Source organism: Anabrus simplex, chromosome 1 (genome assembly GCF_040414725.1).
Source record: "Anabrus simplex isolate iqAnaSimp1 chromosome 1, ASM4041472v1, whole genome shotgun sequence".
Lineage (NCBI taxonomy): Eukaryota > Metazoa > Arthropoda > Insecta > Orthoptera > Tettigoniidae > Anabrus > Anabrus simplex.
This window is the reverse complement of record NC_090265.1, coordinates 996,121,325-996,147,015: the sequence shown is the minus strand read 5'-3', so window position 1 is coordinate 996,147,015 and position 25,691 is coordinate 996,121,325. Positions and strand designations below refer to the sequence as shown.

Below are 25,691 nucleotides of genomic sequence, written 5' to 3'. Positions count from 1 at the left end.
ATATCTGACTGCATTCCTTTGCTGAGCCCCAAATTTGAGATTCCCAGCGTGGCCTCCTCAGGGTATTTTGAGAATTTTCTATTTTTCTTGGGATCCTGAGGTCATCAGCTTCTCTGGTACCAAGTTTTTAAGATGCCTGGAAGTGCCTCATTATTTCATATCTGTTTTCATTTTTACACCTTAATTTTCATATATATACAGTACAGTATATATAGATCTTTCCTAACCGACTTCCATTTATTAATATAGATTATATTTCACCCCCTTCCCAAGGGGTTCTACTGGCGTCTTGCCCCCATAGTATTTCTTTCCAGATAGTAGGTAATATTTGTACGTTCCCCACCCCAAAGGGAGCCGAACTTGTACTTTAAAAATATCCAGAGGGTCACTATTCATTTCAGCAACCCTGAAAAGTATGGATTTGACACTATTTTCAATTATTTTTATATATCAGTCACCCCTCGCCCCCCACCCCAAAGGGGGCTGAAGTTCGACTTTAAAAAATTCCAGAGTGTCACTATTCATCTCAGCAACCCCAAAATCTATGGATTTGACACTATTTTCGATTATTTTTTATATCACTCCCCCCTTGCCCCCACTGCAAAAGGGGGCTGAACGTGTACTTTAACAAAATCTGGAGTGTCACTATTCATCTCAGTAATCCCAAAATCTATGGATTTGACACTATTTTCGATTATTTTTTATATCACTCGCCCCCACCCCAAAAGGGGTCTGAATGTGTACTTTAACAAAATCTGGAGTGTCACTATTCATCTCAGCGGCACTGAAAAGTATGGATTTGACACTATTTTTGATTGTTTTTATATATCACTCCCCCCCTCTCCCCCACTCCAAAGGGGGCTGAAGTTGGACTTCAAAAAATTCCGGAGTGTTACTGTTCATCTCAGCGACCCCGAAATCTATGGATTTGACACTATTTTCCATTATTTTTATATATCACTCCCCCCTTGCCCCCCCACCCCAAAGGGGGCTGAACTTGAACTTAAAAAATCCAGTGTCTCACTATTCATCTCAGTGACCCTGAAAAGTATGAATTCGACACTATTTTCTAATATTTCTATATGTCACCCCCTCACTCCTCTGTCATACCTCAGTGCGGTTTGTCTTCTGATGCTAAATCATAAGTGTACCAAGTTTGATGTATATCGCTAGAGTGGTTTAGGAGGAGATGTAATACATACATACATACATACATACATACATACATACATACATACATACAATGGCATATATATATGTTCCTAAATCTTAATTTAATAAACTCACAAAATACTACTTTATATTACAAATTATTTTACAAAAATTTCCTAGCATAAAATCGGGAGATCGTCATTTACAAACTTTTCCTAACCTAAAATCGGGGATCGTATTTTTGTACAGTTACAAAAGACATTATTTTTATTGATTCCTTTCCACTCCTAGTCTTTCCCTATCCCATTATCACCATAAGACCTATCTGTGCTGATGCAACTTAAAAGCAAATTGTAATAAATAAATGAAAATTTAAAACTGTTATTGATAAATGATCAGAGAAGTAAGAGAGGATCTGAAGGAAATAGGCCTTACAATAGAAGACACCACAAATAAGATAAAATTGAATACAAAACTCAAGAATACAAACCTCCGCTTTACCCTTACACAAAACAAACCAACAACACGCACATTTTCAACTGAGGAAAGGGCACAAAGATCGGAGCGTCTGAAGAAGTACTGGGAGGACCACAAAGCCCGAACAATCCCTTCAAAGAGACCTGAACGACGGACTGACTAAAGTGATCCTATGTGGTCATAGAAGAAGAAGAAGAAGAAATTATAATCTACTAAAGGTCTTTTCTGCTCTGATGGCGGGCGGCCAACATGCTGTCAGGGGAAGCGGGGACCAATCCAGCACGACGTGAGAGGCCGTTAAGGGAAAGAGACAGAGGCCACTATTACAACGTTGCTATGAGCGCCTGCGCGCGCGTTAAAGTTGTATTGAAATCCGCATAACTTTGAAATACATAGCTTAGTGTGGTATAGGCCTGTGGATGAGTTTTATTATTTTATTTATTTATTTATTTATTTATTTATTTATTTATTTATTTATTTTTAATATTTTATTATATCTTCGATGTAGTACGATACAAGTTAATTAATAATGCATATAAAAAGTGCATTGACAACAGACCGAAAAATAATTCGTTCAAAAGTACAGAGTTACACAACACATTTGTTCAGTGTTGGGTATTCGCCCTTTATGTAATACCATAACTGAGGAGAGTTCTTATTACATCTTTATGGAATCCGTCGATTGCCTTTGTAATACAGTTCCTTTTGATTCGTTTGTGCGGTGATTGAAATGAGATGGAACCACATGATGGGGTAGGTAATGTCTTTACCTTCCTTTACTATATGCTGAATAGTTCGCGTACTAACTTGACAAGCTTCCGACACTCTCCGCTGCACTTTATACACACTTACTAAACGGCCATTATTCTCTGCTTCCTTTTGAAAATATTCATGAACATTGCTGATCATTTTTCTACCCTGGCTCCTTATCTCTTTCCTCTTCGCCATTGTAAGATATATAGTGCAGTTATTATATACAAAACATAGAGCAATGCAAATAGAAACAAACTAACGTCACATCTCATGCCATGAACACGCTAATCAAACAATGCAGTAAAGTCTGCGGCAAGAATTACTCATAAAACAAGAATTATCCTAAAACAAACTCGTCAAGCAAGCTCTTTATAACACCCACACGCCCACTGCAAGGCTACTCGGCAACACAGCAGTTCAGAGAGCGAAGTGAGCGTGGCAAACTCCCCGGGAGACTGAGTAGTTGTCAGCGCCACCGCCAGGCGATCTTTTGCCTGATTGGGCAGTGACATACTGCCCTCACCCCACTTCCCCTCACAGCATGTAGGCCGCCCGCCATCAGAGCAGAAAAGACCTATAAAAATGACTGAAGTGGCAAAGTCACTGTGTAACTTCAGAGAATTTACAACATGTAAGAATATACCAACCTACATTCCAGACCTTTAAAGCAGAGTAACATCCTGTGAGATTCATTAAGCACTAATGCAGACAGTGTGGAATGTTGTTCAGAAGTATTGCAAATAGGAGGGAATTTTTTATATGTGGGTGGTCATTGAGGTTGGTTTGGTTAGCTCTGTTTGTGGTATAAATTTTGATACCTTTCTTAATAGTCAATGATTTACTTTTATTTTCAGTGTGTAAAATTTTATATTTGTGTTGATGTCTATGAAGTGGTGTGAGTTGTTATTTGTGTTTGCTGAGTATAGTTACATGAAAGGTGTTCACGTAAACGAAAATGACAGAACGGAAAATGAAAAGAAATCTAGCCAGCCCATTAACCCAACACAGGGCATGAGGTTACTAGGAATGAAAGTGGGCGCGTGGTGAGATTTTCCCTCCCCCATGAAATAAATTAAGAAAATCATCTTCATTGTACAGTTTTAGATTTAATTGGTTAAGTAAAATTTTCTGTATTTATTTTCATAAGAAATTTTGTAACTTTAAAATATTTTAGTAAGAAATGTAGGGCATTCTACCTTGTTTAATGAGTATCATGAACATCTCCTTCATGTGTGACTCCTTTACGCATTTCTGCCAATTTGATATTGGTATAATGCACAATTAGTTTCATACTACCTTCAGGAAAAAATAAATGCCATGCTTCCATTGCCGAATTTACATTTCATGCTTATCCTCTGGCACCTGCCAGATGTCTCATGAGATTCCTATGCCTAGTTTTGTGTCATGTTTTTGCAGTGCACATCCCAATGTGGTTTCTCCATCTTTCCCTGTGTATGAGGATATACTTTGTATCACTTGGTCAGAATTTGCAAGAACAGTTTCCATTTCAATTCCAGGAAACTCATTTTTGCAATTTTGTTAATTATGTTCAACATTATCACTGCAACTGTCCAGTATACCATCTAAATTTTCACCTTCTTCTTCCTTCCTCTTAATTTCCTTTTCCAGTTGATCTATCTGTTGTAACAGTTTCCATGCATTCTCATCACACATAATTCAATATACTAGTCAATATACAGGGTGATCCACTATTATATCCCTATTTTTATTGCATTATTTTTCTGTCATTTCAAAGCGGAGGCAGGACAAGTTTTTCTCCGGGTAATTCGGTTTATCCTGTCATCTTTCATTCCAGCAACACTCTCCATTATCATTTCGTAGCATTTATCAGTCATTATTAATCACCTTGGGAGTTGCGACCCCATTGTAATAATAGCCTATAATTATATGGTTCATTCATTACATCCCTGACCTGGTCAAAGACTGGAAAACAGGTTGTAGGTTTTCATTATTATTCTGTCATTAACAATGTTACATGGTTCCTTTCAATTCTGTTATGTACTATTGTCCTTGCCATTTCATATTTCAATGTAGGCACCAGCATTAACAGCACGCTATTGCAGTCGGGGCCCAACATTCCTGACAGACCATTGCAATATGTCTTATAGTACCCACGCACACTCTTCCCTAATGACTGCTTCCAAAGTGTTCAAGTCCCACGGTTTTCTGGCATACACCTTCTCTTTGAAATACCCCCAGAGGAAAAAATCCAATGGGGTCAAGTCTGAACTTCTCGGTGGCCACTCAACATATCTGCAACGTCCAATAATGCGGCTCGAAAAAGCATTGTCATACCATTCTTGTGAAATCAATGCAAAATGGGGAGGTGCCCCATTGTGCATAATGTGCACATTGTCTACTCCATCCCAGGTTGAAACAATGGGATAAACAAAAGTTTGTAGCATGTGTACATACCTCTCCGCATTCATTGTTTCATGAAGAATGTAAGGAATGACAAGAGTGTCATCACGAATACCACACCACACAGTTAATGAAGGACGTGACTGTAATTTTTCAATTGTAGCTGCAGGATTGTTGTTACCAGGGGCCCAGTAATGGCAGTTGTGGCAATTTATGAGCCCACCCACATGAAACACAGCTTTGTCGGACCACAGAATCTTACTGAATATACAGTAAAACCTTGATGCATTGTTTTTCATGGGGGAGAGGGAAAATGACGACGGATGCGGTAAAACGATAAATGCAGGCAACATAAAAAAATAGGGGGAAAGCAAAATAATAAAATACGGGTACTGTATTTGGACATTTTTTGTTATGTAAATATATTATTATTATAAAAACAACAACAATAATGGTGTGTGGCTTCTGGAGCCGGGTGCAGGTCTTTCGAGTTGTCGCGTGATGGGCGATCTACGTGCATATGAAAATGCAGCCCTACCTAAAATGAATTCTAATATTTAATTTGGCAAACAAGCAACCCCTAAACCATTGGAATTAACCCAGGAAAGTTAAAATCCTCGACCCGATCGAGACCCCTTGAACCAAAGGCCAACACGCGCTAACCATTTAACTCATACTATACATAACGGTATCAAAATATTGCAACCATGATATAGGCCTACGCGATGAAAATAAAAAGTGTGACTTTTATGCTGTTTCGTTTCACTTTTCTGTACACATTTCATATTAATTGAAAACTTCAAGTTCAGTTCTCTTATTGCAAACTAAGGGCATTATGGTGATAACCTGTATTTAGGAAAATATTCCGTAAACCCTTCGCGCATGATAGATTAGATGCCCTACACGGCGCAGCTCCCACAGCTCGGCTCAGATGATGTAACAGAGGTTGGAAATTTAATGCAGCTCGTCTCGAACGAACGAAGTGGTGTGGACAGGGCGGCTGCAATCGACACGACATCTTGCAGTTTACTTTTCTTGTCTTCTGCTGTGTAATGGCGGAAAGGGGTGTGCCTTTGAACAGCTGTTTTCTAGCCGTGTACTTATAAAACTCACTGTGATAAAGATGTATAATCACATATTTCCTTAATTTATACAACAAAATTGGTCTAAATTATATACGGTAATAAAATGTCATAAGAATTGTGTTCAGAACACTTGATTGTACAAAGTATATTGTTTAGACATTATTTTTAATTAGTGCACATATTTTGTATGGGGGAAGGAGATTAGGTAAATGAGATACAACTAATGTTACTTTTTTGTACCAAATGAGTATATAATAACATTCACTGTAATCAGCATACTGTAGAGAAAAATGTCTATGTAGGCAATTATGTGTAGTATTTAATAACATTTATTAAAATAAGAACACTGTACCACGAACCTACTACGCTGGTGTAGCAGGGGGAGAGGTGATACACTCACGTGGCGTGTCCCAGGTGGCGGATAGGGGGGTCCTAACCGGCTTGCCGGCAGACTTGAGGGAATTTTTTACAATGCTTAGTAAAGCTAAAGGTTCCACCTATTCAATACGTTATCGTAATGGTCTATTTAGAACATCACATATTTATTTAACTTATCATAAAATACATCTTTGGGACTGGTTTCGGCAATCCACTATGCCATCATCAGCCATTGAGTTTTTTATAGCAAGGAACATTCAAAAATTTAAAAATATGCAATAGCAAGTCCTATTCTTACATGAAAAACATTAAAAATATAGCTAAATAGCATAGGCCCATTGTACTATACAAATAACATGTCTTTTTTGAAAAATACAATATTATTTAGTGCATCTAAAATTATTTTTTATATATTTTTTATATATAATTGGCAAAGTCTATGATTTGGTATACCTTATGTACATTAGAATCATGTAAAATTGATAAAAGAATCTACTTTTTCCATTTAAACCACAGTTTTTAAAACAACAAGTCCTATTTTACATGGAAAATATTAAAACTTGGCTAGTTAGTATTAACCCTTTTTTATGTTATACAAGTAACATGTCTTGTTAAAAAATATAGTATTATTTGGTGCATCTAGAATTGTTTTTTAGGTGCTTAAAAAGACTATGGTTTGATATAGTTGATACACAGGAAATTTTCTATAAAATTGATGAATGTTTCTATAAAAACCTCTGTCATTTTTTAAACACAGTTTTCTTAGTTCCTCATAATATGCGACTTGTGGAACTAAGGAACTAAGAAACTGTGAATGAATGAATGAATGAATGAATGGCGTATGGCCTCCGGAGAGGCCTGGTGCAGGTCTTTCAATTTGATGCCTGATATGCGACCTGTGCGTCTATGAGAATGGAGCCCTACCTATCATGAATTCTAATGCTCAAGACGGCACATACACCCACAACTCGAACCATCGGAATTAACCAATGAAGGTTTAAGTCCCCAACCCAGCCAGAAATCGAAACCAGGACCCCTTGGACCAAAGGCCAGCACGCTAACCATTTAGCCATGGAACCGGACATTCATTGAAATCAGCACACTGCACAGAAACACTATACTATACATACAGCCTACATTGATGTTTTTCTGTACAGTATGCTGATTTCAATTAATGTTATTAAATACTCTTATTGTCACAAAAAAGTAACATTACTTGTATCCAATTTAACTAATCTCCTTCCCTCACACAGAATATGTTCACTAAAAATAATGTATAAACAATATATTTTGTACAATCATGTGTTCCGAACACAATTTTTATTACCGTACATAATTTAGACTAATTTTGTTGTATAAATTAAAGAAATATGTGATTACACATCTTTATTATGTGAGTTTTATAAGTACATGGCTAGAAAACAGTTGTTCAAAGACATGCCCCTTTCCGCCATTACACAGCAGGAGACAAGAAAAGTTCACCACAAGATGTTGCGTTGATCACAGCCGTCCTGTCCACACCACTCCGTCTCGAATGATGTTACAGCGGCCTGTGTGAGACTGCCAACTTAGAAACTAGTTACAAGACTAGGCTATGAGAAAAGATTAGGCTTGGTTATGTCCGGCTTTTAACAAGACTATGGGCAGAGGGTAACAAAGCGGTCAACAGGCCGCTAGCTTCCCACACACTCCACAAGGTACGACGCGATTAATCACCCTGTGACTAATTAAAACGTATCTGGTGCACTGCACGATTTTCTCATTTTCAACAATGTTGGCAGTCCTAGCCAGCCTATACCAACACAGAAAATGGTGGTAAATTTGAGTTTTACTCTGTCTACGTTTTAATTCTTGTAAATAAGAATACTTCTAGGGGCCGGTTAGTGGGTCGAGGAGAAGCGTTGGCACCAGGTGGCTCATAGGGAGGTTGCGCGTGAATAACCTGCGCACATCACTCCAGCCTACAAGATCTTTGTTCAAGAATTGCTCGTACATTCTCGCGTAATAGGTTGCCACTATTATATGCTAAGAGTATTGTGCAGTCCCACTACATTCAAAAGCACTTTTGCATATATTTTTCTTATGTATGATCGATCAATGCGGGAAAATTGTGGCCGAGGACAAATAATTTTGTGACGATCGATGCGAGAAAACGATAATTCGAGGAACGATATATGCGGAGAAATTTACATTGGTTTATATGGAACATTTTTGGGACCAAATAAATTGAAAGCTGAATACGGGAAAACGACATGGCGAAAATGGCATTCAATAGAGCATAATATTACAGTAGAGGTAGTGGTATTACATCGTTTGTGATAAAATAGCAGTAAAATAAAAATAGGGACATAATAGTGGATCACCCTGTATTTACAGTATTCAACAATTCCAGGTAACAGGTTGCAAGGTAAGGAAAAATCTCACAAAACTGCAAGGATGGCAACAATGCACCGCAAATGATAGTAACGAGCATTCATCAAAAAAGCTACAGTTGCAGACTGATGTGGAAAATAATGAACTTGAAATACCTAGAAGGATAGACATATGTGCAAAACCATTGCGCAGTGGGATATGATTAAATCAAGGAATGAGAGATTCCCTCACCTCACACCTGGTACCAGGTTAAAAGCTCATTAGACAACCCTTAAATAGTTTTAAAAAACAAATTAAATTACGTTCATAATATAATGATAACAAGGAAAATGAACTAAAATGTGAAGTGACAAACTGCAACACCACATATATAGCCCAAGCAAAACATTTCCACAGAAGATTTTTTTAAATATGAGGGCCATCCAGAAAGTAGTACCCGTTAGCGCTGCATGAAGCGCAGTCGATTCGGGTAGCCGCTGGGCAAGGTCAGACCGCGTCAGTGGCTTGTCTGCCTGCTCTGTGCGAGGTTGCGTGACGCTAGCATTGCCTGTGTTGTGTCTGTGATCATTTAAAATGTTTAAACAAATTGAGAACCCTGCCAGTTGTGATGTGAGGGCTGTGATTAAATTTCTTAATGCACGAAACGTTCGACCTTGTGATATTCATTGCCAATTAATGGAGGTGTATGGAGACAATGTGATGGACGAGTCGTCTGTTCGGCGGTGTTGTTGCAACTTCAACCTGGGGAGGGGGAATACACACGACGAGGAGCGTTCAGGGAGACCATCTGTCATTACAGACCAAAGGTACTTTTCCGAGACAATTACCCTTTCTCCCGCACCCTTCAACCCCACCTTAAGCCCTCTTCCCCTCCTAAACCACCTCCACTCTTCCTAAGCCATATATAATTTTATATGTGTCATTTCACATTGCATTCTTCATTATAAGGACTTACTGTTTTCCATGATTATGTAATTTTTACAACACTAAGCCCCCTTTTATACTTTGTTCCAAACCTCTTATGTATATTCCTTGTATATTTATTAGCTATTACTCACTTGTCCCATACTAACATCTCTTTTCATTTACCACATTCACTTGCTATTCCATAATAATCTTACTGTTAAAATTAACATGTTCTTAGGATTTCGTCAAGAGTAATCTTTGCTTTGATGTGGCTGATGATGACCCCTAGATGGGTCGAAACTAGTTCCATGTAATTTTAAAATATTGTGAATATATTTTGTATTGAATAGGTGGAAACCTTTACTGTGTTGTTACTCATATGTTAGTAGACGAATGCGTGACGAACGATCGGCGCGTCACAATTGATGAACTCTGTGAACATTTTCCTAATGTGTCTTGAATAATTGTTCATGAAATTGTCAAAGACCATCTGCATTATTAATAAATCTGTGTAAGGTGGGTCCCTCGCATGCTTACAGAGGAGCACAAAACCAAACGTATGGCTGCAGCACTCACGTTTCTGGGACGTTATTCCGATGAAGGAGACTCTTTCCTGACTCGCATCATTACTGGGGACGAAAAAGGGGTTTGTTATGCGTCACCTGAGAGTAAACGACAGTCAATGGAGTGGCATCATGCTCATTCACCAACCAAACCAAAAAAATTCAAGACGGTTCTGTGCACCAGGAAACTCATGGCAACTGTTTTCTGGGATCGCCGAGGTGTACTGCTCTTTGATTTTATGGCCCGTGGAACATTTAAGAAATTACGGCAGGCAATACAAAATCCATGGTGAGGTCTATTGTCTACAGGCGTCATTTTCCTTCATGACAATGCCAGGCCTCATGCAGTTGCGATAACACAACTTTTGCAGCAATTCAAGTGGGAAACCTCGACCATACCCCGTATAGCCCGGACTTGGCCCCTTCGAATTTTCATCTCTTTATGAAGCTTAAAGACTTTCTGGCGGGAAAAAGATTTGACAGCGATGTAGAACTTAAACGAGCCGTGACTACGTAACTCAATACACTGGCGGCAGAGGACTATGGTGCTGGAATACAAAAACTTGTCCCACGTTATGACAGATGCCTAAATTTGCTTGGATATTATGTGGAGAAGTAGTGTAAAGTATGCTCTATCCAATAAAAATGTGTATATTTGTTAATATTTACTCCTGTGTCTTTATTGCGCAAACGAATACCACTTTCCGGATGGCCTTCGTAATTAAAAACATAAAATACTGGAAGTACATTTCCAAGAGATTTGATGTAAGCAGAAAATGACATAACGGAAAATTACCGGTATAATAGTCAGCATAATAAATGCTCATTAAGAACCCCTGCATAATTCACAAAACAATTTTATTAATATGATGATGGCGATGATGATAATAATGATAATAATAAATAACCATTATCATAATAACAGCAATAATAAGGTAAGCACTAAAAATAAAATACCTAAACATAAGAACAGTGTGTCATTAACCTAGACAGGGTGGGGGCGTGGCATGGCGGAAGGTCAATGGACTGACTAGCCAGCTGGACTTATGCCAATGACAGAGTACCGGTTTTGTAACAACTTGCATTCTATGCTAGAGTGGAGAGAAGTGAGGACTTCATTAAGATAAATTAAGATAAGGTACAGATTTCAAGTTTTTAAGGATTCAAACAGAAATAAATGTAAATGTTTATACATTTCTAAATAATTTTGAGTGTGATTTGATAGAATCTGATGACATACTTTCAAGAACGAAATATGTCATTCTATTTTGGTTAATTTGATTCTTTTTTCAGGAATAATTCTGTTGCCATACGTTTTCTTTTTCAGGTACTGGTAGTTTATAAATTTTATAGTTTATAAATTTATTTATTCAAAATGAGTTTTGGCAGACTGAAGAACCTAACAATTATAAATTGAATGAATACCGGGTGAGTTGGCCCTGCGGTTAAGGGCGCGCAGCGGTGAGCTTGCATCCGGGAGATAGTGGGTTCGAACCACACTGTTGGCAGCCCTGAAGATGGTTTTCCGTGGTTTCCCATTTTCACACCAGGCCAATGCTGGGGCTGTACCTTAATTAAGGCCACGGCCACTTCCTTCCCACTCCTAACCCTTTCCTATCCCATCATCGCCATAAGACCTATCTGTGTCGGTGCAACGTAAATAAAAAATTGAATGAATTGAAACCTAAAAGGGATGGCTTCATATGCTGTATATCACTAATTATGTAAACTATTGCTTGTGAACATGGTTGCAGTATTACTCATAGTATCAAAAGAGCTGAAATAAATTGCTTATTGGTGAATACTTTACAGTCCATGATAACCGTTAATAACTGATAATTGGGTCACTCTACTCAGTGAAGGAAGGCACTAAGGAGAAATTCCACCTCAGAATTTTTCTTTGAGGTATTCTTAGCTTCATTTGTCATATTTTATTATTGCCCCTTTGTGAAAACTTTTATGTTTTGAAACATGTAAAAGTATAATAGAAACCAGAATCTATCCCCACCAATTTTTAATGATTTTGCACTGTGTTGTAAAAGTATGTTTTGTTTCATAATAATGCTTGCTGGTCCTTTTTATAGGTGAATCTGCTAAAATGAAATGCAATTTTTCAGGTTTAGTGTTTTCTTTTGTTGTTTGTTGTTGGGAATCAAATCCTTGATCACTGGTCAGACATCCTACCTCTGATGTATTGAGGAAGGTAATAAACCAGTGAGTGATGGATACTACTGCTGTTAATGCTGTAAAATTATATATACCAACGTGAGGCTGGCAAATTTTAGCACCTTCAAACACCACCTGTTCACAAGTCAGGATTGTACCAGCATCTTGGGCTGAGAAAAACAGCCCTCCGCCATCTGAGCCTCTCAGCCTGACAGTTTATCATATTGATTCGTATGAAAGTAGTTTATAAAGTTAAGGTAGTGCAACATTTTAAAGATGTGTGTGAAGTGTTTGAAGATGAGAATATCCTTGTCCTTCTGTTTTCATGTTTGACGTTGTCTCCCCCTTTCTGTTGCTTTCTCTTTCCACAGTAATCTGTCCCTATGCTTATCTTGATATGTGTTTCTATTCACATTCCTATTTTTCTTGATTTGTCTTGATTTGTCACATGTTTGTTCCTTTCCATTACTTATTTTAAACCATTGGATGTTCCATATTTTCTCACCTTCCTAAGACATTTCTTTATATTGCATTCTTATATACTTCAATTTTTATTATAGATTAAAGAAGAAGAAATTTCCAGACTCAGAAATGAGGTGAATAAAACTCAGAAAATTCGAGACAATTTAGAAAAGAAATTGAAACATTCAGAGAATCAGCTTTTAGCACTTGAGAGAGAGAAGGAAAGACTTCAGGCTCTCGTTGCAAACATGGAGCGGGATTTAAATTTGACCAATAAACAGGTTGATCAGGACAAGCATGCCATGGAAAATCTTGGAAGAGAGCGTGATGTAATCAACAAGACTTTGATGAAGACAGAAGGTCAGTTTTCATAATGTCAGGTAAATGAGAAGCAGTATTGTGAAATCTTGGGAATAGAATCAGCTTTTGGGTGGTTAGGCCATGTGTGTTTGCAGAGTTTCGCCCAGACGTGCCTTTTGGGCTCATCAGTTGGATTGGCACGCCCCTCTGAGATTCTGCTTAGCAGTAGCAGACCAACTGCGTGGTCCTGCTGTGATAGCAAATAGGGCTTGCTAACCAGCTAAAGGATAAGTTAATTCTCCATTCTCAAAAATATGTACTCCCCTTGGAGATACAATTTCAAAAATGGCTTTCACTGCCGCAGTTCTTAAAATCTTGGAAATAGAACCAGTTTTTGGGTGGTTAGGCTGTGTGCGTTTGCAGAGTTTCACTCAGACATGCCATTTGGGCTCATCAGCTGGATTGGCATGCCCCTCCAAGATTCTGCTTAACAGTGGCAGATCAGCTGAAAAAATCAATCACTTTTCTGCCTCCCACAGTGAGTGCAGGTAGGTCACAGCTAAACTAGTAGCTCTTAGGCCAAGAGCAATTTATTAATTATGGGGAATATGTAACTATGATTGATGTATGTGTCATACATACGTGAGGGAATAGGAATGGAGTTGGCGCAGAGGCAACTGGAACCTCCCAAGTTGGACCCCAGAGCATGCCCGCATCACATCCGCCCGTATTAACCCCCACTATCCCCCATTTATTGAGTCATAAAAATTACTGTACAGATATACATGTTGTTACATAAGTTTCATCGTATGAGATTGTATTCTTGATGCGAATAGTTCTTATCTCGTAGAATATGAAGCACTGTGAGCACTTAAAATTAAACTCTCTAAATTCAAACAAGATATCACGTGCACATGAGCCTGTAGGTAGTAAACTGAAATATTTCTCATGCCAAGACCTTGGGCACTATAAGTAACTCAAAAGTAATACACTGAGCACCATAAAGGAAAATAAACAACTTTCAGAACATAGGTACAGAAGTAGTAGGGAATTAATGATGATGATGATGATGATGATGATGATGATGATGATGATTAATAATCTGCCTACAGCACCTACTGGGTGGATTAAGTAGCTCAGTAGTTGCTATTGCTGGTCCCAAGCCCGGGGTAAGGAGGAGGGTTAGTTCAATGCCGTAAAATAACAGCCAGAGAACATCTTGAGGCAAACACACTTCACAGTCTCCTTTTACATCATATCATATTTCATTTATCACCTTTACAGATCACATCTGGAATTGCAAATCCTTACCACGGTCAGATTCTTGATCATTGATCAGACTATCAACCTAATATGGGAACTATTCTATTGAAAGAATCGACCGGTTTGGACAGCTATATAATCTTCCAAATGAAGACACCATTCGGATATGGTGGAGTGTCAGATAGAGGATTGTGGCGAGTTGGAGCGCCCAGAGACTTAATGATCAATCATACAGATTAATCAAACTAAGAATGTATTTAAGTTCAATAAACCAGGAAAGTTTTCATATTTAGCAATATTAAATATCAGTTCCTTGATGATGGTTGGTAAATTGAACATCTAATAGATATTTTGAATCAACATCAAATTGTGATCACAGCTCTTCAAGAAATACGTAGTACTGATCAGAACCCAATTGAATCAACAGGGTATCATCTCTATAAAGGACCTCAGGGTGAAAGAGTCATAAAGAATGTTTTTCAATTTGGAGTTGGTTTCTTGATACACAGTAGAATTCTAGATTCTGTTATTGATTTTTCCTCAAATTCATCAAGAGTAGCATTATTAATGATTAAAGTGGGAAACAAGATTTATACATTAATAAATATTCATGCTCCAACAAATGAAAAGAACAGCACTGACAAAGAGGGAACAGATCAATTTTGGGATGAATTTGACCAATTGGTAAGGAATATACCTGATACTAACATTAAAATTTTCCTTGGTGATTTTAATGCAAAGATTGGATGTGAGAGAATATTTCGTGTTATGGTGGATCGATGGCCAACACATAAATTAACGAACAAGAATGGTGAATGGTTAATTGAATTTTGTATTAACCATGGACTAATTTTAGATACAACAATTTTTAAAAGAAATTAATGACTTTGAAAAGTCCAAATGTTAAATTGGTTGAGTCCCAAATAGATCATGTGGCCATGGATCGTAAATTTCATAAAGAAATTTATAATGTTAAGGTTCTGTGTGGTGTCGATGTTGAGTCAGACCATTATATCTCCAACATTAAATTTAAATCAACTCCTAAAAGGAAAATAAACTGCATAACCTTATTAGGACAAAATTGTATGATCCTAGTTCAGTCATTAATAATCGAACATACTTTGAGAAATCCACAACACATTTAAGTGATAGCTTGGGAACCATTATTAACAAACTAAAAGCAATAGCAGAGGAAGTTGCTCTCATTAAAAAAATGAAGAAAAAAAACCAAAAACCAAAAAAAGCTATGCTGGCATAAAGCCTGGTTGAATGATCAACAACAAAAAAAACAGAAAGCTCTAGAGAAGAACTAATCAATGCTAGATGATTAATGGCTAAAGAAATCAGGAGAGTTAAAATAAATTATCAAAAGGAAACATTAAAATCAATTGATGAAGCTTTCAGTCAAAATAAAACAATAGGCTATTATAGGACATTTAAACAATACCAAAAATATTATACTCCCCCTACTCTTCTGATGAAAGATAAGAACAGAAAGGTGGTCCATAATTATTATGACAATGCAATAATTTTGGCTGAATACTTCAAAACATTACTTAATAGTGATGAACCTGAAAAATATTTTGAATTTGATTTATTTCCCAGAAATAAAACACCCTTGGAGAAGGTCATACCACTGGTTTAAGATGAAGTAAGTGCAGCTATTGATTCACTGCAAAATTTTAAAGCAGCAGGGGAAAATCAACTAGAAGCAGAATTATGGAAGAATGCGAATATAGCCGGGCTGAGTGGCTCAGACGGTTGAGGCACTGGCCTTCTGACCCCAACTTGGCAGGTTCGATCCTGGCTCAGTCCGGTGGTATTTGAAGGTGCTCAAATGCGTCAGCCTCATGTTGGTAGATTTACTGGTACGTAAAAGAACTCCTGCAGGACTAAATTCCGGCACCTCGGCGTCTCCGAAAACCGTAAAAGAGTAGTTAGTGGGACGTAAAGCAAATAACATTATTAGAATGCGAATATACAGACTATTCAGAATCTACATAAACATTTAAAGTAATAAACTTCATGGTTGGGTTCCGTATTGAGTTAAGACTTAACCTAAGTATTAACTTTAAGTATTACTTAAGTATTGAGAAGGTGGAGCAATAAATCTTGTATTCATTTTAAGCTTTACTTAAGTATTACTTAAGTATTGAGAAGGTGGAGCAATAAATCTTGTATTCATTTTAAGCTACATAAACATGTCGTTGACATTTGGAATACAGAAAAATTGCCTGAAGAATAGAATGTTGCAATTATACACCCAACCCATAGAAATGGTGATAGATCAGATCCTAGTAACTATCGGGGAGTTTCTTTGCTAGATATCACCTATAAAATTTTCTGTAAGATCCTATATTCCAGAATCCATGACCAGCTTGAATAGTGAATTGGGTGAATATCGGGGTGGTTTTCGTCCACGACAAAGTTGTCCAGATCAAATTATGTCTCAAATGGATCATAAAACATCAACGCATTAGGAGCAAAAATTTAGTTATCACTTTTGTTGATTTTCAAAAGACTTATGATACTATCCATCGTAAATCATTACTACATATCCTTAATGAATTTGGTCTGCATCGGAAACTTGTTAACTTTATTGCGGTCACTCTGAGAAACACAATGTCTAAAGTTAGGTTCAGAAATGAAATCTCTGAACCATTTTAAATTCATACTGGTCTTCGACAGGGAGATGAATGATCCCCATTGATGTTTAATTGTGTGCTAGAAAAAATTATGCGTGAATAGAGTAAGATATGTCCTCCGACTGTTAAGATTGGAAGAAATATTTGACTAAATTGTCTCGCATTTGCTGATGATCTGGTGCTATTAACAAATAGTGGAGAAGAAGCAAAATTTCAAGTACAGGACTAGGAATATTAGCAGCGAAGGTTGGGTTGGAAATATATTTTGAGAAAACAAAAATGATGCCATCCTTTAAAGTTGACACTCTGCATATTATATTAAATAATACTCAGAAAATTAACGTTGTAAATAAATTTAAATATCTTGATGAAATTGTTGCTTGGAATGCTAATGAAAAAGCATCCGTAGATAATAGAACTCTAAAATTGAGACAAGCACAACAAATTACATGGCTGAGTTTCAAAAAACAGTCTCTTTCAATTAATGCTAAATTTTGCCATTATAACTCCATCATCAAACCAGAAGCAATGTATGCAAGTGAAACATTATTCATACTAAATACCCAAGCAACAACAAAAAAAACTGCAGAAAGTGGATAGAAGAATTCTCCAGACAATTATTAATAAAAAAGATCAGGTTGATGGCCAGTGGAGACTTTTACCCAATTCAGTAATTTACAAGGAACGTGAAGGAACGTGACGTGAATGCAAGTTCTGTGGTGCATTAGCTCGTTGTTGATCTGTATTCATTGTTAACCAGAATCAATCTATTGTTACAAGTGAGTCAATCTTGATCTTGTGAACCAATCCCTTGCATTATTGTAATAATACCCATCCTAATTTCTATCTCATTCTTTCAATTTGAAACTTCAAAAATAAATTTGAAAAACAGAAATCCTAACAAATGTTATATGTGTTTTTCTTTGAATATGGTATATCTAATCAGTATCTAAGATAAGGGAGTAAATAGTAAATTCATATGAGAATTACATGGGTATGAATTAAATGTAATTATGGTATATACTGATATCATGATGGAAGTCCGGAGGAAGATGGAGGTCCACCATCCAGCCAGATACCTTACTCCTGAGAAGATCTTTTCTTTCTTCTGGCTGACATTGAGGTACCGTAGTGACCTATAGACATGTTGGTTACATGTTGGTGCTGAATCAACTGCTTAAATAATTTATTTTATGCGATGATAAGTGGGTGGTTGTCTTTGTATACTTATCATGTGAGCTATTATCCTGGTAATTACCTTCGATCGAGTATCTTCCAGTTCAAATTTGGATTTACCATCTGGAAGAGATATGAGAGTAGGCTGGCTAGTATTTGAGTACTGTGATGATGTTGATGACAATGATAATGAGAACATTGTCTTTGAGATAAAATGAACAGGCACAGGCTCTTCCACTGCCATACACTTTCACTGTTTTGAATTAGTTTGTTGGAATGTTCATGTTCAGTAGTGTTGTGAGAATTTCCTCCTTGTGAGAAACTCTTTTTACAAATATGATAATTGGCATGGTTATCACTGACAGGATTCAATTGGAAATAGATCCATGCTTCACTTATAATATTCAATAGTGGTAGACTGCAAAATCCATCAGCTTCTGTTACTTCAAAATAACAACTGACTTGAAAATGTACAATATTAATAAAAAATCAAAACCAGGTTTCATGCTAAAGTTACTAACATTATTACAATAAGTTACTTCCTTGTTTGTGATTTTAATAGACCACAAGATTTGTTTATTTAAAATATCTGTTTTTCGTTACACTAAGAACTAGGTTTTTGTCAGCAGAGTGTGGTTTTTTTTCATAGTCATTCTCACTGAAAATAAATAATGCTGCAAGTTAGTGCAATATCATGTTTGAAAAGATCTTTATTGTCTTAGTAAATCTTTTAAAGTTTTGTCTTTAGAAATATTGGCACCAATACATCTGCAGAAATTCAAAGGAAGGTCCCTTTTGTTTTGAGATCAGTAGAGCTATAAATGAGCCCAATTTCTTTCTGTATCTACTACCTGCTATTTTGAAACTTTTTAGTTGAGACATGTGCTCCTTGTGATCACTTTAAAATCTGCTACTTCTCGCATGTTGACAATATTAGTTAAAAATGTAGTATTCTACTATAGTATTGAAGTTGTATTGAGCTCATCTGGAGTAATATAGTTAGATATTGATACCTCTTCAGTATTAAGGTATAGAAAGTATCGAGAACCAATCTCTAGTTACTATTGCACAAAACAGCAGATCACCTGTACTGTCAGCCCATTCCACCATTATGAGGGCCTACTATGTTAATGGCATTGTGGGATTATTAGGGTTTCTGTTTTATCTCAACCTTGAGCAGATGGGACGAGTGCCTAATTGAATGAGCTTTGCTACCTACCTAATAGCATTTCAAGACAAACACAAAAAGTTTTGTAAGGAGCTCTGATTACGGAAATCTCTCTCTGTACATATTGGCTATTGGTTTTGTTTCAAACATCTTCGTGTTCATTAATGGAGCATTTGCCAATGAAACAATGTTAAGAAAAAGATCTTATTCATGTTTTTGACTGTGTGTTTATCATATTCCTATGTTTACAGGTACAGTTGAAGAACAAAAGAACTTATTACGTTTGCAAGAGCAAGTGAAACAAAATCTGGAAAAAGAAATTGAGCACTATGTCTTGGAAGCAGCCAAGCAGCGCAAGATCATTACCGCCCTGGAGCGGGAACGAGATAAGTAAGCAGCTATTTCTAATGTTTAACTAAATAATAGATCAGTGCTGATCAGGATATACATGAACAGCATCCGCTTGCAAGAAAGATCACGATGCAATTATCAGTTGTGTTCTGATGAGGCACTGCATTATTGACAATTGAATCGACACATGCTAAAAGGGCCTCAGTTGAAGCAACGCAGTTTTGAGAACAACAACAAAAAACTATGTCTAAGCAACCCTAATTGTTTTAAAATCTAACTAACGTTACTGGAAGGTAGTACTTACCTCAATGTTACCCTTCTTTACTATTTTAACTTTCTTTTATATTTAGTTATTTTTCAAGCTAGGTTTAAAAGCTGTGGACTGAGGCCCTTGTAGCATACTGCAGGGTTTTCACAAAATAAAAAAATAAAATCTTTACTTTTTAAAAATCTGTTTACTAACAATCAAAGATTATGAGTACCATATTTACATAAAGGTAACAAACACTCAATGTATCAGTACAAAATGGCATTCAAGTTGAACTTAGTCATCATTTTGATCATCATTGCTGATTTCAGTGGTGGGCCAGGCTTAGCATTGCCATAAGGTTCAGGATGAACTTCAGGACACAAACATCGATAAGTTCCAAACATAGGCGCTGACTCCACGGGAGCACTTGCCCCCATGCATATAGTGGTACGGGGATGCAATCGTGTTTTTGCTCCCATAAAAATATTTGATATATTTATCCTTGCTCCCGTGTTCAAGACCAAAAGTTGGTGCCTATGGTTCCAACAAGTGTATTTGGGTAATTCCATGTGAACTATCCCATCCATTACCAAAATACACACTTGTTATTTGAAGTTAATATTCAAAATCAAATAGAGAAATAATAAGAAATCATACTTTAATAAAATACCTACTTTACAGTCCACTCCAAAATCAATATTATTTGCACAGATTTTTAAATAACAGACGGGAAATTCCCTTTCAAAAGCATTTGAGAATTTTTTAAATAATTTGCTCTGATTTTTAAAATTCAGTCAGGACATCGGAATGCATGCTCAAATTCAGGACAATCCCGCTTTTTCAGGACGTATGGCAACCCTAGCCAGGCTAGAATTTCAGTATAGAACTCCAGAAACTCATGAGGAATGTATGGCATTAAATTTTTTTGGCAGATTTTACAGGAACTTTGTTCAATGGGTAAGCTACTTCATCTGGAAGCTTAACCTCTTGAACTCCGGGTTGTTTAAGGCGAAATGTGTGGGTTATCACAGAATCAATGAACTGTTTTGTGACAATCTGGAATTTAAACCTGGAGTCATAGGTAAGGTGCTTGCATGTGCTGATCATAAAATTAACTTTTTTGTCTTTAGGAACAGTCTTGGTTTTAGTTTCTTCCAAGATACAGTTTATTTTATGGTAGCGTGGCCACCAATTTTTGAACTCGACATTTTCTGAAGATTGACCTTCTTTTATTATGAACTTGTGAGTTTTACTTGACTTGATGATAATGTTTGTCAGTTCATTGATACTATAAATCAATCAATCAATCAATCAATCAATCAATCAATCAATCAATCAATCAGTACTGATCTGCATTTAGGGCAGTCGCCCAGGTGGCAGATTCCCTATTTGTTGTTTTCCTAGCCTTTTCCTAAATGATTTCAAAGAAATTGGAAATTTATTGAACATCCCTCTTGGTAAGTTATTCCAATCCCTAACTCCCCTTCCTATAAATGAATATTTGCCCCAGTTTGTCCTCTTGAATTCCAACTTTATCTTCATATTGTGATCTTTCCTACTTTTATAAACGCCATTCAAACTTATTCGTCTACTAATGTCATTCCACGCCATCTCTCCGCTGACAGCTCGGAACATACCACTTAGTCGAGCAGCTCTTCTTCTTTCTCTCAATTCTTCCCAACCCAAACATTGCAACATTTTTGTAACGCTACTCTTTTGTCGGAAATCGCCCAGAACAAATCGAGCTGCTTTTCTTTGGATTTTTTCCAGTTCTTGAATCAGGTAATCCTGGTGAGGGTCCCATACACTGGAACCATACTCTAGTTGGGGTCTTACCAGAGACTTATATGCCCTCTCCTTTACATCCTTACTACAACCCCTAAACACCCTCATAACCATGTGCAGAGATCTGTACCCTTTATTTACAATCCCATTTATGTGATTACCCCAATGAAGATCTTTCCTTATATTAACACCTAGATACTTACAATGATCCCCAAAAGGAACTTTCACCCCATCAACGCAATAATTAAAACTGAGAGGACTTTTCCTACTTGTAAAACTCACAACCTGACTTTTAACCCCGTTTATCAACATACCATTGCCTGCTGTCCATCTCACAACATTTTCGAGGTCACGTTGCAGTTGCTCACAATCTTGTAACTTATTTATCACTCTATAGAGAATAACATCATCCGCAAAAAGCCTTACCTCCGATTCCACTCCTTTACTCGTATCATTTACATATATAAGAAAACATAAAGGTCCGATAATACTGCCTTGAGGAATTCCCCTCTTAATTATTACAGGGTCAGATAAAGCTTCACCTACTCTAATTCTCTGAGATCTATTTTCTAGAAATATAGCAACCCATTCAGTCACTCTTTTGTCTAGTCCAATTGCACTCATTTTTGCCAGTAGTCTCCCATGATCCACCCTATCAAATGCTTTAGACAGGTCAATCGCGATACAGTCCATTTGACCTCCTGAATCCAAGATATCTGCTATATCTTGCTGGAATCCTACAAGTTGGGCTTCAGTGGAATAACCTTTCTTAAAACCGAATTGCCTTCTATCGAACCAGTTATTAATTTCACAAACATGTCTAATATAATCAGAAAGAATGCCTTCCCAAAGCTTACATACAATGCATGTCAAACTTACTGGCCTGTAATTTTCAGCTTTATGTCTATCACCCTTTCCTTTATACACAGGGGCAACTATAGCAACTCTCCATTCATCTGGTATAGCTCCTCCGACCAAACAATAATCAAATAAGTACTTCAGATATGGTACTATATCCCAACCCATTGTCTTTAGTATATCCCCAGAAATCTGATCAATTCCAGTCGCTTTTCTAGTTTTTAACTTTTGTATCTTATTGTAAATGTCATTGTTATCATATGTAAATTTTATTTCTTCTTTGGCCTTAGTCTCCTCCTCTATCTCGACATTATCCTTGTAACCAACAATCTTTACATACTGCTGACTGAATACTTCTGCCTTTTGAAGATCCTCACCTACACACTCCCCTTGTTCATTAATTATTCCTGGAATGTCCTTCTTGGAACCTGTTTCTGCCTTAAAATACCTATACATACCCTTCCATTTTTCACTAAAATTCGTATGACTGCCAATTATGCTTGCCATCATATTATCCTTAGCTGCCTTCTTTGCTTGATTCAATTTTCTAGTAAGTTCCTTCAATTTCTCCTTACTTCCACAGCCATTTCTAACTCTATTTCTTTCCAGTCTGCACCTCCTTCTTAGTCTCTTTACTTCTCTATTATAATAAGGTGGGTCTTTACGATTCCTTACCACCCTTAATGGTACAAACCTGTTTTCGCATTCCTCAACAATTTCTTTAAACCCATCCCAGAGTCTGTTTACATTTATATTTACCGTTTTCCACCGATCATAGCTACTTTTTAGAAACTGCCTCATGCCTGCTTTATCAGCCATGTGGTACTGCCTAACAGTCCTACTTTTAAGACCTTCCTTTCTATCACATTTATTTTTAACTACCACAAAAACAGCTTCATGAACACTAATACCATCTATTACTTCAGTTTCCCTATAGAGCTCATCTGGTTTTATTAGCACGACATCCAGGATATTTTTCCCTCTGGTTGGTTCCATCACTTTCTGAATCAGCTGTCCTTCCCATATTAACTTATTTGCCATTTGTTGGTCATGCTTTCTGTCGTTCGCATTTCCTTCCCAATTGACATCTGGCAAATTCAGATCTCCCGCTACAATCACATTTCTTTCCATGTCGTTTCCCACATAGCTGACTATCCTATCAAATAATTCTGAATCCGCGTCAGTGCTACCCTTTCCCGATCTGTACACTCCAAATATATCAAGTTGCCTATTATCTTTAGAAATGAGCCTTACACCTAGAATTTCATGTGTCTCATCTTTAACTTTTTCGTAGCTTACAAATTCTTCTTTCACCAGAATGAACACTCCGCCTCCCACCCTTCCTATCCTATCTCTACAATACACACTCCAGTGCCGTGGGAAAATTTCTGCATCCATTATATCATTTCTCAGCCATGATTCAACACCTATTACAATATCTGGTGAATATATATCTATTAAATTACTTAATTCTATTCCTTTCCTTACAATACTTCTACAGTTCAACACTAACAATTTTATGTCATCCCTACTTGATTTCCAGTTCCCTGTTCCCTTATCACCGCTCCCTAGGCCATCCCGTTTCCCTGAATGTACCTCCCTATTACCCTTCCAAACAAATTTCCTAACTTATACGTACCACTGCGGTTTAAATGAAGGCCATCTGAGCGCAGATCCCTATCTCCTACCCACCCATTTGGATCTAGAAATTTCACTCCCAGTTTCCCACATACCCACTCCATAGTCTCATTTAAATCCCCAATCACCCTCCAGTCAGTATCCCTTCTACACAGTATTCCACTAATAACAATCTCCGCTTTCTTAAACTTCACCCGTGCTGCATTTACCAGATCCCACACATCTCCAACTATGTTGGTACTTATATCAGCTTGCCTTACGTTGTTGGTACCAACGTGAAACACTACCACCTTCTCCTTCCCCTCCTCCCTCTCTTCTACTTTCCTCAACATCTGCCTCAACCTAATTCCTGGATAACACTCTACCCTGGTACCCTTTCCTCCACACACTTTACCCACGTGTCTAACGATGGAATCTCCCATGACCAGAGCCTCAATCCTACCCACCTCGTTTGATCCCCTCCCCTCCTGATCAGCCCTATCTTTCCTGATAACTGCAGAAGCTATTTCCTCCTCCCTTTTCTCCTTCCCATGACCCTGTTCCACCTGTCTTTTCCTATCATCTACCCTACATTTTCCTTTCCTACCTTTTCCCTTCCTCCTACTCCCACACATCTCAGCAACAGTTCCCTGTCCCTCATCTTCCCTCTGTTGTTCTACCTGTAGTGACTCGTACCGATTTTGCACAGACACCTGTCCTGAATTCTGATCCTGAATAGAGCTCTTAGCCTGCAATCTCCTTCCCCTTAGAACATTAGACCACCTGTCTTCTACAACTCCTCCCTTTCCTTCCCCTCCCTCTTGTACACCTACTGTAACCTGTACGTTGTTTGAGGGAGTCCTATCTTCCCTCCTGTCTTCTGTGAGAATCCTAATTATCTCTGTCATGTTTTTTCAGTGCTTTTTTTATTATGGCAAAATCCCTATCACAGGGTAGAAAAGAATGTCTTCAGACAGGAAAATATTGTTCAACTTTTTCAAAATGCTTTGTGTCAGTCAAAGCCAAAAGCATTCTAGGTAGGGCATGATTTTTATTTTTGCCCCACAGTTGTCTAAATACACATGGAGATCTGTGTATTGTGGTGGGACACTACTCAAAAAATCATGAACAAGTGAGCATACTTCCCCTTTTTTCGCTAGACCTTCATGATACAGATAAATAACTGCCTCATTTATCTTAATGTCATGTATACAAAACATGTTGGTTGTCAGCTGCCATATGTAGAAGGTTTCTTGAATGGATATTTCAGATTGTTGGACCTTCCACATGTAATCAAAGCAGATAGCAAGGACATGTGGTTCGTCAGTTGGTTTCTACTTCCCTTTTCAAACAAGCATAAAATTTTGAGACTTTTCTGTTATGAACTAAAAACTCTGCAGATGCCACTCTTTTAGCTGCCTCATTTAGGTGGGGCTTTTTAACTTGACTTTCAGTTCCTCACAAGTACAACAACAATCACTCTTCATCAAAAAATCTTGAAAATAATGATTGGCTAACTTTGTTGTTTGGACTCTTTTCATTGTAAAAGGTACACAGTAGTTTTTTTTCAACCTTGCATCT

General features: G+C 37.3%; 1 protein-coding gene across 1 annotated transcript in view; it reads left to right on the top strand.

Moving 5' to 3' along the window:
- The window catches only part of LOC136857711 (cilia- and flagella-associated protein 58), a 261,063-nt gene that overhangs the window by 137,291 nt on the left and 98,081 nt on the right, over positions 1–25,691 (top strand). Inside the window, exons 10-11 of the mRNA XM_068225146.1 lie at positions 12,796–13,057; positions 19,501–19,639. Of these exons, the coding sequence (XP_068081247.1) occupies positions 12,796–13,057; positions 19,501–19,639 (401 nt within the window). The remainder of the gene's footprint in view (positions 1–12,795; positions 13,058–19,500; positions 19,640–25,691) is intronic.